The 17,625-nt window shown below is 47.1% G+C and overlaps 1 protein-coding gene across 1 annotated transcript in view; it reads right to left on the reverse strand.

Moving 5' to 3' along the window:
* Positions 1 to 17,625, reverse strand: part of LOC144608649 (CMP-N-acetylneuraminate-beta-galactosamide-alpha-2,3-sialyltransferase 4-like) — a 124,000-nt gene that overhangs the window by 66,002 nt on the left and 40,373 nt on the right. Inside the window, exons 4-6 of the mRNA XM_078426627.1 lie at positions 11,018 to 11,065; positions 2,011 to 2,046; positions 300 to 335 (exon numbers count right to left, since the gene is read on the reverse strand). Coding sequence (XP_078282753.1) covers positions 300 to 335; positions 2,011 to 2,046; positions 11,018 to 11,065 — 120 coding nt within the window. The remainder of the gene's footprint in view (positions 1 to 299; positions 336 to 2,010; positions 2,047 to 11,017; positions 11,066 to 17,625) is intronic.

Raw genomic sequence — 17,625 nt, forward strand, 5'->3', positions numbered from 1 at the left:
TCCTACACACTGGGGACAATTTACAATTTTATTTTACAAATGCCAGTTGACCTACAAACCTGTACATCTTTAGAATGTGGAAGGAAACCGGAGCACCCGGATAAACCCATTCAGGTCACAGGGAGAACATACAAACTCTGCACAGTCAGTACCCGTGGTCAGGATCAGACCCAGGACCCAGGTGCTGTGAGGCAGCAACTCTACACTTCCTCTGTAAGTGCCACCTTGCAGCACTCTTTATTACCTACACATGTCATCATTTACAAGATGTGCCATGTACCAAAAACAATCTTACTTACAAAGAGTCAGACTCGGTAGTGCTGTCATTTTTAAACCTGCAACAAGCAATGTAAAGTTAATATATGCGAGGTAAACCCTTACAAATTACATTCACAACTAAGGTCATGCACCACACTAATCATCAGTGATGCCGCCCGCAGAAGACAGGTTATATGTTCTGGCTTCAGTAAGTGGCCTGTCCATCTCATGACTGTGGCAGGATGTACATCGTCCAAAAATAACCTTTCAAATTTAAAACGCCGAAAAAACTCCCCAACCTTTCCAGCTCCAGGTCTGGAGTTAATGGACACATTCTCACATCTGATAGATGGACACAAAATGCTGGAATAACTCAGCGGGACAGGCAGCATCTCTGAATAAAATGAATCGGTCATAATTCGGGTCAAGACCCTTCTTACTGAAGAGGGTCTGAAGAAGGGTCTCGACATCAAACGTCACCATTCCTTCTATCCAGAGATGTTCCCTGTGCAACACGGGTAAGTTACTCCAGCATTTTGTATATATATTTATATATAGATACTGATGAGCCAAAACATTATAACCTGATGAGCCAAAACATTATAACATGATGAGCCAAAACATTATGACCACCTGCCTAATATGCTGTTGGTCCTCCGTGTGCAGCCCCATAGGCAGCAGGGTGCGATGCACTGTGTATTGTGACACATTCCGACAGTGGTCCGAGGAGGGACAAACCACAAACCACAAACCGGCAACAGGGTGTTGGGCGCCCAAGGCTCATCGATGCGCGAGGGCAACGAAGGCTATCCCGTCTGGTCCGAACCGACAGAAGGTCGACTGTGGCACAAGTCATGGAAAATGTTAATGGTGACCATTAACATTTTCATTAACATTAATGTTAACATTTTCATTTCATTAACCTTTAACATTTTCCGTGACTTGTGCCACAGTCGACCTTCTGTCGGTTCAGACCAGACGGGATAGCCTTCGTTGCCCTCGCGCATCGATGAGCCTTGGGCGCCCAACACCCTGTTGCCGGTTTGTGGTTTGTCCCTCCTCGGACCACTGTCGGTAGGTACTCACCACTGCTGACCGGGAGCACCCCACAAGCCTTGCCGTTTCAGAGATGCTCTGACCCAGTCGTCTGGCCATAACAATTTGGCCCTTGTCAAAGTCGCTCAGGTCTTTACTCCTGCCCATTTCTCCTGCATCCAACACATCAACTTCAAGAACTGACTGTTCACTTGCTGCCTAATATATCCCACCCCTTGACAGGTGCCATTGTAACAAGATAATCAATGTTATTCACTTCGCCTGTCAGTGGTCATAATGTTTTGGCTGATCGGTGTATATAACAATGTGCAGGTGGAGGTTGGGGTGCACACACAGGTTTAGTTGAGCTTAGTTTAGAGATACAGCACAGAAACAGAGTCTGTGCCAATGAACGATTGGAATCAGATTAAGGAACCTCAATGAGATGCTTACTGAATTCTGGAGTTACTGCACACACACACACACACACACACACAACAATGGGTGGAAGTAGGTTAGGTTGGGGTACAGACACAGGTACCAAAATAATAATAATAATAATAATAATAATAATATTCATTTATTGTCATTGCAACGAGTACAACGAAATTAAAAAATAGCCAATCCTGACGGTGCGTACAAACATATATGCAATAAATGCAAAAACAAATAAATACATAAATACAATTAAATACAATTAAAAGCAATCTTACTTACAAATAGTCAGACTCGGTAGTGTTGTCATTTTTTAATCTGCAACAAGTAAAGTTAATATATGAGAAGTATACCTTTACAAATTGCATTCACAACCGAGGTCAATCGCTGTACTAATCAACAGTGGTGGCACTGAAGGGTCCAGTAACTGCTCCAAGTCTCTCCTTTAGTTCAGTTTGGTTTAGTTTAGAGATACAGCGCGGAAACAGGCCCTTCAGCCCACCGGGTCCTCACTGTTTCAGGATGTACAAGGTCCAAAAATAAGCTTTTATTTTTTAAATCACCTTCAAGAAGATTCACCTGTAACAGTGAGGGGATTATTCACGGCAGGAAGCGTGCGATTTGCAGGAGAGTTTGGAGACGCTGTGGTTCCCATCTTCTGGTGCTTGGCCATTGAAAGCACAGCGATTAAACTGGGTCTACACAAGCCACTTCCTTTCTGGAGCACAGAAACAGGCCCTTCGGCCCACCAAGTCCGTGTCGACCAGCGATCCCTGTACATTTACACTATCCTACACACACATACACCAAGCCAATTAACCTACAAACCTGTACGTCTTTGGAGTGTGGGATGAAACTGAAGGTCTCGGAGAAAACCCACGCAGGTCACGGGGAGCACGTACAAACTCCGTACAGACAGCACCCGTAGTTAGGATCGAACCCGGGTCTCCGGCGCTGCAAGCACTGTAAATCAGCAATTCTACCGCTGCGCCACCGTGTCGCCCCATGTATTCCAATTAAAATTCAAGAGTCAAAGTTAGACAGCAGGGAAAAAACCCTTCAGCACAGCTTGTCCATGCCTACCAAGTTCACATTATGGCCTTGTCTCATTTGCCTGCATTTGCCCATATACCTTTAATCCTAATCCACATGTCTGTCCAAATGTCTTTTGAAAGTCATAATTTTATCCATTTTTAATGCTTCACTCCAGCTCACATAGAAACATAGAAACATAGAAAATAGGTGCAGGAGTAGGCCATTCGGCCCTTCGAGCCTGCACCGCCATTCAATATGATCATGGCTGATCATTCAGCTCAGTAGCCTGTACCTGCCTTCTCTCCATACCCCCTGATCCCTTTAGCAAAAAGGGCCACATCTAACTCCCTCTTAAATATAGCCAATGAACTGGCCTCAACTACCTTCTGTGGCAGAGAATTCCACAGACTCACCACTCTCTGTGTGAAGAAATGTTTTCTCATCTCGGTCCTAAAAGACTTCCCCCTTATCCTTAAGCTGTGACCCCTGGTTCTGGACTCCCCCAACATCGGGAACAATTTTCCCGCATCTAGCCTCTCCAACCCCTTAAGAATTTTATATGTTTCTATAAGATCCCCCCTCAGTCTTCTAAATTCCAGCGAGTACAAGCCCAGTCTATCTAGTCTTTCCTCATATGTAAGTCCCGCCATCCCAGGGATCAATCTGGTGAACCTTCTCTGTACTCCCTCTAAGGCAAGAACGTCTTTCCTCAGGTTAGGAGACCAAAACTGCACACAATACTCCAGGTGCGGTCTCACCAAGGCCCTGTACAACTGCAGCAGAACCTCCCTGCTCCTAAACTCAAATCCTCTTGCTATGAATGCCAACATACCATTCGCTTTCTTCACTGCCTGCTGCACCTGCATGCTTGCTTTCAATGACTGGTGCACCATGACACCCAGGTCACGTTGCATCTCCCCTTCTCCCAATCGGTCACCATTCAGGTAATACTCTGCTTTCCTGTTCTTGCCGCCAAAGTGGATAACCTCACATTTATCCACATTATATTGCATCTGCCATGCATTTGCCCACTCGCCTAATCTATCCAAGTCACTCTGCAGCCTCCTAGCATCCTCCTCGCAGCTAACACTGCCACCCAGCTTCGTGTCATCCGCAAACTTAGAGATGTTGCATTCAATTCCCTCGTCCAAATCATTAATATACACTGTAAATAACTGGGGTCCCAGCACTGAGCCTTGCGGTACCCCACTAGTCACTGCCTGCCATTCCGAAAAGGACCCGTTTATTCCTACTCTTTGCTTCCTGTCCGCCAACCAATTTTCTATCCACCTCAACACTGAACCCCCAATACCGTGTGCTTTAAGTTTGTACTTAAAGCACACGGTATTGCTCACTCCAGATATGGACGATCCTCGAAGTGAAAAGGTTGCCTCTGAAGTCTCTTGTAAATCTCTCCCCCTTCTCACCTTTAGCCTGTGCCCCTTGTTTTAGAATCCTCTACCCTGGGGACAGGACTGTGAGTCCGTGCCAACCTTATTCATGTCATTCATGATCGTACACATCTTATCAGGTCACTCCTCAGCCTCCTGCATTCAAAAGATACGGATCCTTGCCTTTGCAACCCGACCCTGTGGTTCAGGCCACAAGTCCTGGTAACACCCAGGTGTGAAGCTCTGCGCCACTCATTCAAACTCAATGCTTCAGGTCTCTTCAGTTTAGTATATCGTCACGTGTACAGGGAAAAGCTTTTGTTGCGTGCTAACCACGGCAGCGGAAAGACAACACACAAATACCCTCGAGAATGCATGCTAGGGTTCTGAGAGATTGTGGAGGCATTGACAGTGATATTTCAAGAATCACTGGAGTCAGGAGTGTTTCCAGATGATTGGGAAATTGCCAATATTACCCCGCTGCACAAGAAGGGAGCAAGGAAGAACAGACTCTCGCACTAGTGGAAACATCAGATAGATAATTGTAGTTACAATCAGGCTTAGCCCCCAGCATTACACCTGTGGGTACATGCTAACACAACAAACAGTACTAACCATAACCTAATACTACAATTATCACCGGGAATTAGCCCCCAGCATTACACCTGTGGGTACATGCTAACACAACAAACAGTACTAACCATAACCTAATACTACAATTATCACCGGGAAGCAGCCAGTGAGATCTCCAGCAGGACCTGACATGCACTCAGCATTTACCAGTGGGTGTCGGCTTAATCCACGACACACCTGAAGGCAACGAGTCGATGAACGGATTGTGCTGATAATCCGCTCAGAGGCCACTGCACAGTGAGTGATGCAGGCATTACAGCCGCTAACTCACAGCTCCTGTGATCCAGGTGCGATCCTGACCCCCCAGTGCTGTCTATGTGGTGTTGGCACGTTCTCACTGTGGCCACGTGGGCTTCCCCCAGCTGCTCGTTTCCTCCCACATACTGGTAGTTTAATTAAACACTGTGACATGAGAATCATGTGGTGTTAATGGACACGGGACAGAGAACAGAAATAAATGGGACCGATGGGATTACTCTGAGAGCCGGCGTAGACTCCATGGGCCAAGTGACCTCTTTCACATAGAGTCATACAGGCACAGAGCATGGAAACAGAGATGCAGCTGAATCAATCAATGACCAGCAATCCAACACACACGTACACTAATCCTGCATTATCTGTACACTGCGAATGGCTCAGTTGTAATCACGTATTGCCTTTCCGCTGACTAGTGAACACGCAGCAAAAGCCTTTCACTCAACCTCGGTACACGTGGCCAAAAACTGGACTCAAACTCATTTTGTTTAGTTCAGTTTAGAGATACAGCGTGCAGATGCAATAATGTAGATAAATGTGAGGTTATCTACTTTGGCGGCAAAAACAAGGAGGCAGATTATTATCTCAATGGTGTCAGGTTAGGTAAGGGGGAAGTGCAGCAAGACCTTAGTGTCCTTGTACACCTGTCACTTAAAGTTGGCGTGCAGGTACAGGAGGCAGTGAAGAAAGCTGATGGCATGTTGGCCTTCATAACGAGAGGATTTGAGTATAGGAGTAAAGATGTTCTTTTGCAGTTGTATAGGGCCCTGGTGAGACCACATCTGGAGCATTGTGTACAGTTTTGGTCTCCTAATTTGAGGAAGGACATCCTTGTAATAGGTTCACGAGATTGATCCCTGGGATGGCGGGACTGTCATATGAGGAAAGATTGAAAAGACTAGGCTTGTATTTACTGCAGTTTAGAAGGATGAGAGGGGATCTTATAGAGATATGTAAAATTATAAAAGGACTGGACAAGCTAGATTCAGGAAAAATGTTCCCAATGTTGGGGGAGTCCAGAACCAGGGGCCACAGTGTTAGAATAAAGAGGAGGCCATTTAAAACTGAGGTGAGATGGAACTTTTTCACCCAGAGAGTTGTAAATGTGTGGAATTCTCTGCCACAGAGGGCAGTGGAGGCCAAATCACTGGATGAATTTAAGCGAGAGTTAGATAGAGCTCTAGGGGCTAGTGGAATCAAGGGATATGGGGAGAAGTTGAGCACAGGTTATTGATTGTGGATGATCAGCCATGATCACAATGAATGGCGGTGCTGATTTGAAGGCCTGAATGGCCTCCTCCTGCACCTATTTTCTATGTTTCTATGTTTCTATGTAGGAGGTTTCGGAGTGAGCCACAGTGAATACTCAGTGGGCTGGGAATGGCCATATGTTTGCTGTCGTTTTTTTGCAAGACTGAAGTAAACTGTGGGGGTATAAAATGGGCTAGGTTCGGGCAGCGCGGTGGCCCAGTGGTGGAGTTGCTGTCTTAAAGCGCCAGAGACCTGAGTTCAATTTCTGTACGGAGTTTGAACATTCTACCTGTGACCGCGTGGAATTTCTCCGAGTTTTCTCGTTTTCTCCCTAATCCCAAGGACATGCAGGGTTGTATTTTAATTGGCTTTGGTAAATTGTGCCTATTGTGTAAAATAAAACCCGTCTATGTGGTGGATAGGATAGAAGATAGATAGGATCGATAGGTAGGATCGAACCAATGTATGGATGATTGTTGGTTGGCAAGTGGACCGAAAGGGCTGTTTGCACGCTGGATCACCAATGCGCCCACGATTTCTAGAGCCACCTCCTTGAGGACCCTGGGATACAGACCATCAGGCCCCGGAGATTTATCAACCTTCAGTCCCATCAGTCTACCCAATACTATTTCTCACCGAATGCAAATTTCTTTCAGTTCCTATACCCCCCTAGATCCTCTGTCCTCTGGTACATCTGGGAGATTGTTTGTGTCTTCCTTAGTGAAGACAGATCCGAAGTACCTGTTCAACTCTTCTGCCATTTCCTTGTTACCCGTAATAATTTCATCCGTTTCTGCCTTCAAGGGACCCACATTTGACTTTGCTACTCTTTTTCTCTTAACATATATAAGAAGCTTCTACTATCCTTCTTTATATTCTTGGCCAGCTTCCCCTCGTACTTCATCTTTTCAGCCCGTATTGCCCGTTTTGTTACATTCTGTTGTCCTTTGAAAGTTTCCCACTCCTCTGGCTTCCCGCTACTCTTTGCTGTGTTCTACATCTTTTCTTTTAGTTTTATTCCATCCCTAACTTCCCTTGTCAGCCACGGTTGCCTCCTACTCACCTTAGAATCTTTCTTCCGCTTTGGAATGAAATGATCCTGCGTCTTCCGGATTATGCCCAGAAATTCCTGCCATTGCTGTTCCACCGTCATTCCTGCTAGGATCCCTTTCTAGTCGACCTTGGCCAGCTCCCCTCTCATGCCTTCATAGTCCCCTTTGTTCAACTGCAACACTGACATTCCTGGTTTAACCTTCTCCCTCTCAAATTGAAGATTAAAACTAATCATATTATGGTCACTATCTTCAAACGGTTCTTTTACCTCGAGTTCCCTTATTAAATTTGGTTCATTGGACAACATTAAATCCAGAATTGCCTTTTCTCTGGTAGGCTCCAGTACAAGCTGCTCTAAGAATCCATCTCAGAGGCACTCTACAAACTCCCTTTCTTGGGGTCCAGAACCAACCTGATTTTCCCAGTCTACCTGCATATTGAAATCCCCCATCACCACAGTGGCATTACCTTTGTTACATGCCAGCTTTAACTTCTGCTGCATCTTACACCCAACATCCGGGCTACTATTTGGGGGTCTGTAGATAACTCCAATTAGTGTCTTCTTACCTTTACAATTCCTCAACTCAATCCACAGTGACTCTACCTCGTCAGTCTCTATGTTACTCCTCGAAAGGGACTGAATTTTGTCCCTCACCAGCAGAGCTGCCCCACCGCCTCTGCCCACCTGCCTGTCCTTTCTATAGGATGTATAACCCTGAATGTTAAGTTCCCAGGCCCGATCCTCCTGCAGCCACGTCTCTGTAATCCCCACAATGTCATATCTACCAACCTCTAACTGAGCCCCAAGCTCATCTACTTTACTTCTTATACTTTGTGCATTCATAGACAATACTTTTAATTCTTTACTCATCTCACCCTTCACACCGATCCCTATTACACTTGGCTATTCTCTCCTATCCCTTTGTCAGCTTTCTTTCCCGTTAATTCCGGGGTCATTAACTATCCCTTTATTCTTTTTCCTTTTAACTCCATCCTTGACTATCCCATTTGACCCCCCCCCCCCCTATTTAGTTTAAAACCACCCGTGTAGCAGTGGCAAACCTGCCTGCCAGAATGCTGGTCCCCCGCCTGTTAAGGTGCAGTCCGTCCCTTTTGTACAATTCCCCCTTTCCCCAAAACAGATCCCAGTGGTCTAAGAATCTAAATCCCTGCCCCAAGCACCAGTTCCTCAGCCACACATTCAGGTCCTGTATCTCCCTGTTCCTGCTCTCACCGGCACGAGGAACTGGAAGCAAACCGGAGTTAACCACCCTGGAGGTCCTGCTTTTCAGCATTTTTCCGAGCTCTCTAAAGTCACGCTGCAGAATATTCATCCTCTTCTTTCCGACGTCGTTTGTGCCGACATGCACGACCACTTCCGGCTGTTCACCCTTGAGGATTTTCTGCACTCTGTCCGTGACATCCTGGATCCTGGCACCAGGGAGGCAGCACAATATCCTCAAATCCCGCCTGTTGCCGCAGAAACCCCTGTCCGTACCTCTCACAATGGAGTCCCCTACTACCACGGCGTTGTCTGACGTCGGCCTCTTTGGTTTTGGCTCAACAGCACGTTTTGCTTTGCAAACCAGTCTGCCACTCAGTGTGGTAACGTCTTCTGTCCCGACAGCTTCCAAGTGGGTGAACCTGTTCTCAAGAGGCACAACACCTGGGGACCCTTGTACTCCAAGTTTCCTTCCCTTTCTCACCATCATCCTCCTTCTCTCGTCCAGTACCTTCTAGTACGCACATGTAATGTGCCTCTCAATTAAAAGAAAGCTCAGCTTCCACATGTCCAGCTGGTCACAGGAGATCAAAGGTAAAGCAGTGCAGAGGCACTCTGAGTGAGAAAGACGTCAATGGGTGCACAGAAAGAGTCTTGCTCCTTCACAGAATGGTGAGGCAGCTCACGTGTGGGATTTTCAACACTGCCTCAAATTTATTTATTATCCAAAAGTAAACTTTATTCGTTAAAAAACTTTTCTCATACAATTTCTCATACCAAAATGGTGGCGCTGCCATAGCAGCTGCGGCTTACCTGCGGTCCGTTTGTCTTTGTGTTTTTTGGGGTTTTTTGGTCTTAATTGTAGCTGTGATATCGTGTTTTTGTGTTTGTGTACTATGTGTGTGTGTGGGGGGGGAGGGGGGGGGGACTGTAAAATTGTAAATTTGTCCCTTCCGAACGGAGACCCGACCTTTGTTTTCTGGGTGTTGTCTCCGTTCCTGCTGCGGCCTACCATCGGCCCAACTCCTGGAGCTGGCGGCCTCCAGGGCTCTGGTTCGCAGAGCCCATGGATCGGACTTACCATCAGCGGAGCCGGCCGTCCTCGGAGGCTGCGGGAGCGGCTGCGACTGGCCTTAGGCTCGGGCCGCGTGGATGCCGACATCGGGAGCTCCGGCAGCGGCAGCGTGTTCGCCCGCCCCGGATCGCGGGACTTGGGTCGGCTCGCTACGGACCCTTCACCGTCCGGCGCGGCCTGGAACGTGGCAACGACAACAGCCTGACCGCGGTAGAAGACGGCAGGGGAAGAGAAAATACATTGTGGCCTTCCATCACAGTGAGGAGGGGACTGGAGGAGACTCACTGTGATGCATGTTTCTTTTTTTGGGGGGGTTTTGTGTTGGTTGGGGTTGTGTAATTTGCTTATTTTATTGCTCTTATTGTTGGACTGTGGGTGACGAAATTACAAATAAAGATATCCTGAATCCTGAATCCTGAATTAGAATTCCAAGCTACAGTGCAAGGCTTTCTTTACATTCATCGTGCAGTTCAGTCTTTGTATTGACAGTGACACCAGTTCTATACGTTGTGTCCGGGTACACAGCACTGTTGCCACTTGTACTGATGCACCTTTCAAGGGTTTGAGAAGTTTCTACCTAGGGCTTAGCCCCTCAGTGAACAGTGGCTGAAAGACTCCAGTCTGCAGCCCTGGCTCACAGTGCAAAGAACACAGCCCTTCAGCCCACCAAGTCTGTGCTGAACAGAACACGATGCCAAAATAAATTACTCATCTGTCTGCACATGATCCATACCCTCCATTCCCTGCAGATCCACGTGCCTATCGAAAAGCCTCTGAAACATCACTTTTGTATCTGTTTCCAATAGGGTTGCCAACTTTTTCACTCCAAAATAAGGGACAAAAGGTGACACCACCGCCCTGCGCCCCACATGACCCCATCAATGGCGGCCGCCCGGGCCTCCGGGCCTACATTGTCAGGGCCTTCTGCGGGCCCCGGGCCTACAGTGTCCGGGCCTACAATGTCCAGGCCTACAGTGGCGTGCCGGGCCTACAGTGTCCAGGCCTACAGTGTCCAGGCCTACAATGTCCAGGTCTACAGTGGCGTCCCGGGCCTACAGTGTCCGGGCCTACAGTGTCCGGGCCTACAGTGTCCGGGCCTACAGTGTCCGGGCCTACAGTGTCCAGGCCTACAGTGTCCAGGCCTACTACACCCTCTAGTCTTTGACATTTCCAGCCTGGGATAAAGGGTCTGACTGTCGATCTATTTCTCTCATCATTTTATATGCTTCCATCATGTGTCCCCTCAACCTCTGGCCTTCTATGGAAAATGATCCAGGTTTGCAGCTAATGCCCCCTAGTTCAGGCAACATACTACACCCTCTCCAAAGCCTCCAAATCCTGAAATGGGAGATGACAAAAAAATATTTTACTCACGGTGGTATCGCGAAGTACTCATAGAACTTCTGCCGTTGAAGGGAATGCCTGAAATTCAATCAACATCGGTTAACATCTGTAAGAGATATTGCTCTGGAAAGTAACATGTCAAAAAACATTCATACATCAGTATTCAATGCACGCTCTTTTGAATCTTGCCAGTCTTTAATGCCCGTGACTGGATGCACAACCTGAGTTTTCAAAAGAAGCTGAGATGGGAAAGAAAATCAAAAGAAAAACTGAAACCAAAATCGTGCAAAAAATGCTGGAAAAAGGCAACATGTCAGGCAATGTAGGAAGGATCTGCTGATGCTGGTTTACACCAAAGATAGACACACAAAACTGGAGTAATTCAGCGGGGCAGGCAGCATCTCTGGAGAGAAGGAACGGGTGACGTTTCGGGTCGAGACCCTTCTTCAGTCTGAAGAATGGTCTGGACCTGAAACACCACCCATTCCTTCTCCAGCATTTTGTGTCTATCTTCGATTGTAATCATGCATTGCCTTTCTGCTGACACGATAGCACGCAACAAAAGCTTTTCACTGTACCTCGGTACACGTGACAATAAACTAACCGACTTGAGTCTGAAGACGGGTCTAGATCCGAAATGTCACCCATTCCTTCTCTCCGTTACTCAAGCATTTTGTTTCTATCAACAAGTCTGACAACAACTGTGGCGAGAGGAACAGTGTTAACGTTTAAGGTCAATAATTCAACGATTCACAGAATCAATGATCAATGAATTACCTTCATCAGAACTGCAAAGATTCCGCTGAGGGATCTTTAACCTGAAATGATACCTCTGTCTCACCCACCACACATGCTGCCTGACCTGCTGAGTGCTTCCAGCATTTTCTGTTTCTCTTTGAGATTTGAAAGTCCCCATCTGAATGAAGTGTTAGCGGAACATTGACTGCAGGTTAGCCCTAGCTAGGGCTCAGTGCCACATAAGCAAGTGTGAGTACATCAAAGAAGTGAGTGTAATATGTGGTACGCTTTGATCAAATCAGTTTTTCCAAAGGTAAGGAGTGGGAAGTTGAAACAACATCTCCACAGCACTGTCTGACAATGAAGGAGGAAAGGATTAAGAGGTTCCCGTTCCGAAAGCATCAGGTTCCCTCTGATATCATTGACCAGTCAGAAGCTGAGCGGACGACCACCTACAGTGGAGGCCAGAGAATATGGTTTGTGAAGGAGCTTCCACTAAAACGAAATATCCCCAGTCGGAAAAAGCAGCAGAGAAGTTGGTGGAGACGCTGATGCCTGGGTGATAAAAGACAATAACTGCAGATGCTGGTACAAATCAAAGGTATTTATTCACAAAATGCTGGAGTAACTCAGCAGGTCAGGCACCATCTCAGGAGAGAAGGAATGGGTGACGTTTCGGGTCGAGATCCTTCTTCAGACTGATGTCAGGGGGCGGGACAAAGGAAAGATGTAGGTGGAGACAGGAAGATAGAGGGAGATCTGGGAAGGGGGAGGGGAAGAAAGGGACAGAGGAACTATCTAAAGTTGGAGAGGTCGATGTTCATACCACTGGGCTGCAAGCTGCCCAAGCGAAATATGAGGTGCTGTTACTCCAATTTCCGGTGGGCCTCACTATGGTACTGGAGGAGGCCCATGACAGAAAGGTCAGACTGGGAATGGGAGGGGGAGTTGAAGTGCTCAGCCACCGGGAGACCAGTTTGGCCAACGCGGACCGAGCGCAGGTGTTGAGCGAAGTGATCGCCGAGCCTGCGCTTGGTTTCGTCGATGTAAATAAGTTGACATTTGGAGCAGCGGATGCAATAGATGAGTATGGGTGAGATCAGTCTGCTGGTGGCACCCAGCAAGTCAAAAAGGAGAACTTTAGAAACAAGGACCGCAGATGCTGGTTTACAAAAGAAGACACAAAATGCTGGAGTAACTCAACGGGTTAGGCGGCATCTCTGGAGAACGTAGATAGATGACGTTGTGGGTTGGGACTCTTCTTCAGACTGCTGAAGGCAGACATGGTGGCGCAGCGGTAGAGTTGCTGCCTTACAGCGAATGCAGCACCATGGACCCGGGTTCAATCCCGACTACGGGCGATGTCTGTACAGAGTTTGTACGTTCTCCCCATGACCTGCGTGGGTTTTCTCCGAGATCTTTGGTTTCCTCCCACACTCCAAAAACGTACTGGTTTGTAGGTTGATTGGCTGGGTAAATGTAAAAATTGTCCCTAGTGGGTGTAGGATAGTGTTAATGTTCAGGGATCACTGGTCGGTGGAGACCCGGTGGGCCGAAGGGCCTGTTTCCGCGCTGCATCTCTAAACTTCATGAAAGTGGGGATACCTTGATGATATTTTGCAGTGGAGTGCTAAAATGGAGATACATGAGAGTGAAGATGCTGGAATCTTGGACTGCTGAGTTTAACCCACTCAGTTCCTCCAATAGTGTATCTACTGCTCAAACACCCAGCATCTGTAGCCTCTTGTGTCTCGTAGGATCAGTCCAAATGGACTCCAGGAATAGAGACAGTGATGGAAACAATGTGAATGATTCAGAATTGGACACAGGGAGTGAAGGACATTGGTGACAATGCCAGGTCTAAGCAGCAGGCAAGTGGTCAGAAAACAGAGAGATGTCCATGGAACATGGTGTCCACCATTCAGACTACCCACGAAACATGTCTGAACAGTGTACCTCATGGAACATCAGCTCAAGAACAGCTCAAGTAATGTCAGAACAGAAGGTGCTATTGACAGTCAAAGTGAAACCTGTTACTGCTGAGTTCATGCTAGGGCTAGGGTTCTAGGGTTCCAAATAAAGGAAACTCTGTGCTTTTTGTTGTTATCAACAGTTGGAATTGCAAGATATTTGCATGAAATGTTATATAAAACATATTCAAAGTTAGTGAGAAAATGTTCTGATAAAATGTTATAAGGTCACAATAATACAATAGTAATGGACCTGAACTGCAAATGAAATGCAAACACAAGAGACTGTGGATGCAGGAAACTGACATCGACCGGCCTCTGATTCAACACTCCCCTTCAACCGGCTCCATCTGCCCATCATCACCCACTTCATCTGTTTCCACCTATCACTTGCCCGTCATAGCCCCCTTCGTCTGTTTCCACCTATCACTTGTCTCACTCCTCCCTCTCACGTCTGTACACACATCTCACTCTTCCCTCTGCACCCTCAGTCGCTGATGCAGGGCCTTGACATGAAACATTGACCATCCTTTTCCCTCCGCAGATGCTGCCCGACCCACTGAGATTTTCCACCAGGTTTTTTTTTTGCGCCCGATGACATGTGTTTGAAGCCTACGTGATGAAGTGATAGATTGGGATGATTAAAACTTGAACATAAGTTCACGAGAAACACCTAAAGTAGTTCAGCTAACCCCCGTGATATTCATCCATCAGCTGACAACCTCAGCAGCACTTTTCTCTACTAAATCGATATCCATCGATTCCTCTCCCTGAACACCTATCGAAGTTGAGTTTATTGTCATGTGCACAAGTATGGTGAGGGAAAACAAACTGCAGATGCTGGTTTAAATCGAAGGTAGACACAAAATGCTGGAGTAATTCAGCGGGTCAGGCAGCATCTCGGGAGAGAAGGAGTGGGTGACGTTTCGGGTCGAGACCCTTCTTTAGACTGAACAAGGTCTTCCCACCGAGTTTGCACCGACCAGCGATTTCCGCACACTAACACTACCCCACGCACGCCGGGGAGCATTTTTCTTCAGTCTAATGAAGAGTCTCGACCCGAAACGTCACGCATTCCTTCTCCCCAGAGATGCTGCCTGTCCCGCTGAGTTACTCCAGCACTTTGTGTATGTCCAAGTACGGTGACGTGCAAGTACAATGAGAATGTTGCTTGCAGCAACGTCACAGGCACAGAGACTAAGTAGCACACAAACATAAATTATACAGGAAATCACGTTTAAAATGTCTAAAACAAAGAAAACGACGCAACAAAAAAACCAAGCCATCAGTGCAAAACACAATGAGAACAATAGAGACAACTCCATGGCAGGGCATGAGTAAGTAATCCTTAGTGTCACTGTAAGTTGCAGAGATTGTGTCGGTTGGTTTGAAGGACTGACGGTTGTAGGAAAGTAATTTAGTTTAGTTTAGTTTAGAGATACAGAGCGGAAACAGGCCCTTCGGCCCACCGAGTCCGCGCCGACCAGCGATCCCCGCACATTAACACTATCCTACACGCACTCGGGACAATGTTTACATTTGTACAAAGCCAATTAACCTACGAACCTTTACGCCTTTGGAGTGTGGGAGGAAACCGAAGGTCTCAGAGAAAACCCACGCAGGTCACGGGGAGAACATACAAACTCCGTACAGACAGCGCCCGTAGTCAGGATCGAACCCGGGACGCTGGCGCTGTGAGTCAGTAGCTCTACTACCGCTATGCTACCATGCCGCTCTAAAGTGCTTATTCCTAAACCTGGCGGTGTGGGACTTCAGACTTCTGTACCACCTGCCCGATGGTAGGAGTGAGAAGAGCGAACATAAACATAACATATATACATCATGCATAAATTCTGCAAGACAGTGAAAACAAAAGAGACTGTCAAAACAAATCAAAGCACAATCACATCTGCATCGTGCCTGTTATGGGAATAGCGCACCCGGTGGTGCAGTACCGGGGATATATTACCCTTGAGGCAGTAGCCAAGGAGATCCTGAATTAAAATGGCTGAGCCCAAGACTCGAGTGTAAAGCCTCTGTTAATTAGTTGTGTAGCTGTAATGTAGCAGGTTACAGAAAGGAAACACACTAACAAAACATGGTGTCAGATCGGGGCCTGTTTCAGGATTAGTCGAGAGGACGACAGCAGATGACGTTTGTGAGGACTACCGAGAGACGACTGTGCGGCCTACAGTGTTTCCATCGATAGAGGGGCGGATTTATCAGGAACATGGAGCAGCTAAAGTCCCCTAGGCAACTGAATTTTGAGGCAAGGGACCTGCCAATGGAGTGGAGACAATGGAGGGAGGAGTTTGAGCTCTATGTTGATTTGAGCATGGAAGGGAAGGATGACAAGACAATGAGGAAACTGCTCATGTACCTAGTTGGACCGCAAGGGAGAGAGCTCTACCAAACGCTCGAGACACGGACGCCAGAGGGCAACGCTACAAGAGGTTACGCTAGCGCAGGCTCTCGATGCTTTCGAACAGCATTGTCAACCCGTGAGGAACGAGACCGTCGACAGGTATAGATTCTTTATGAGGAGCCAAGAGAGAGGGGAGACTTTTGATTCGTTTTTAATAGAACTGAAGCTCTTGGCAGCTCATTGCGGTTTCAGAGAGGTGAAAGATTCACTGATACGTGATAGAATAATATGCGGCATAAGGGATGACATGCTGCGGGAAAGACTTCTCCGAGAAACCTCACTTGACTTAGAAAAGTGTGTGAAGGCATGCCAGGCTTCGGTGCTGGCCAAGGCCAGAGTTGATGTCCTGGTAGGGGACCAGCAACAAGATGTCTGTGCAGTGAGGCAGGAGGGGAAACGATACCAGCCAACCATAGAGTGCAAATACTGTGGATACAAACATGAGAGAGAGAAGGAGAAATGTCCGGCATATGGCAGGGAGTGCTTCAAATGCCATCAGAAAGATCATTTCGCCTCACAATGCATGGAAAAGCAGGGGCAGCAGAAGAAAGAAAAGAAAGGGAAAAAACCTGTGCATGCAGTGGTGGAAGTGGAGAGTTCCAGTGATGAGGATGATGACAGTCAAGAGGTTGATGAAATTCACACAATGGAACTGCAACCAGAAGCAGTAAAAGCAGGAAGGGTGCACAGGGTTGAGGAGACTCAATTCCCAAAGAAAATCTTTGCGACCATGATGCTGAAAGGGAAGGAAGTAAAATTCCAGGTGGACAGTGGAGCCACATGTAACATCATTCCCAAGATGTATGCGAAGGATGTGGATGAAACCAAGCAAGTATTGTCCATGTACAACAATACAACAGTGGTGCTTCTTGGGAAAAGCAAGGTGAGACTGGTGAACCCGAAGAATGGAAGGAAATACAAAGTAGAGTTTGTAGTCCTGGAGGAAGACTGCATTCCAATCCTGGGAAACAGGGCAGCCCAGCAGATGGGGCTCATCTCAGTGTGTACAGAGAACATAATGACACTGAATGGCAGTGAAATCCCTCTGAACAAGGAAAGATTGATAGCGGAGTATGCTGATGTGTTTGAAGGGACAGGTAAATTTGAGGGCAAGTACCATCTGCTGGTAGCTGACAGCATAACGCCGGTGATCCACCCACCACGAAGAATCCCTGTAGCCTTACGGAGTAAGCTGAAAGAGCAGTTAGGCAGACTGACAGAAGCGGAAATAATTGCCCCATTAGAGACCCACACGCCATGGGTATCCAGCCTTGTGTGTGTAGAAAAGCCCAATGGGAAGTTGAGAGTGTGTTTAGACCCAAGGGATCTGAACAAGGGGCTTAAAATAAGTCATTACCCAATGATGACGATCGAAGATGTCCTCACCGACCTGAATGATGCCAAGGTCTAGCACGTTTGATGCCAAGAATGGGTTTTGGCATGTGGAACTGGATGATGAGAGTTCTCAGCTTACGACGTTTAACACACCATATGGTAGATATAGG

The sequence above is a fragment of the Rhinoraja longicauda genome, chromosome 32 (genome assembly GCF_053455715.1).
Source record: "Rhinoraja longicauda isolate Sanriku21f chromosome 32, sRhiLon1.1, whole genome shotgun sequence".
Lineage (NCBI taxonomy): Eukaryota > Metazoa > Chordata > Chondrichthyes > Rajiformes > Arhynchobatidae > Rhinoraja > Rhinoraja longicauda.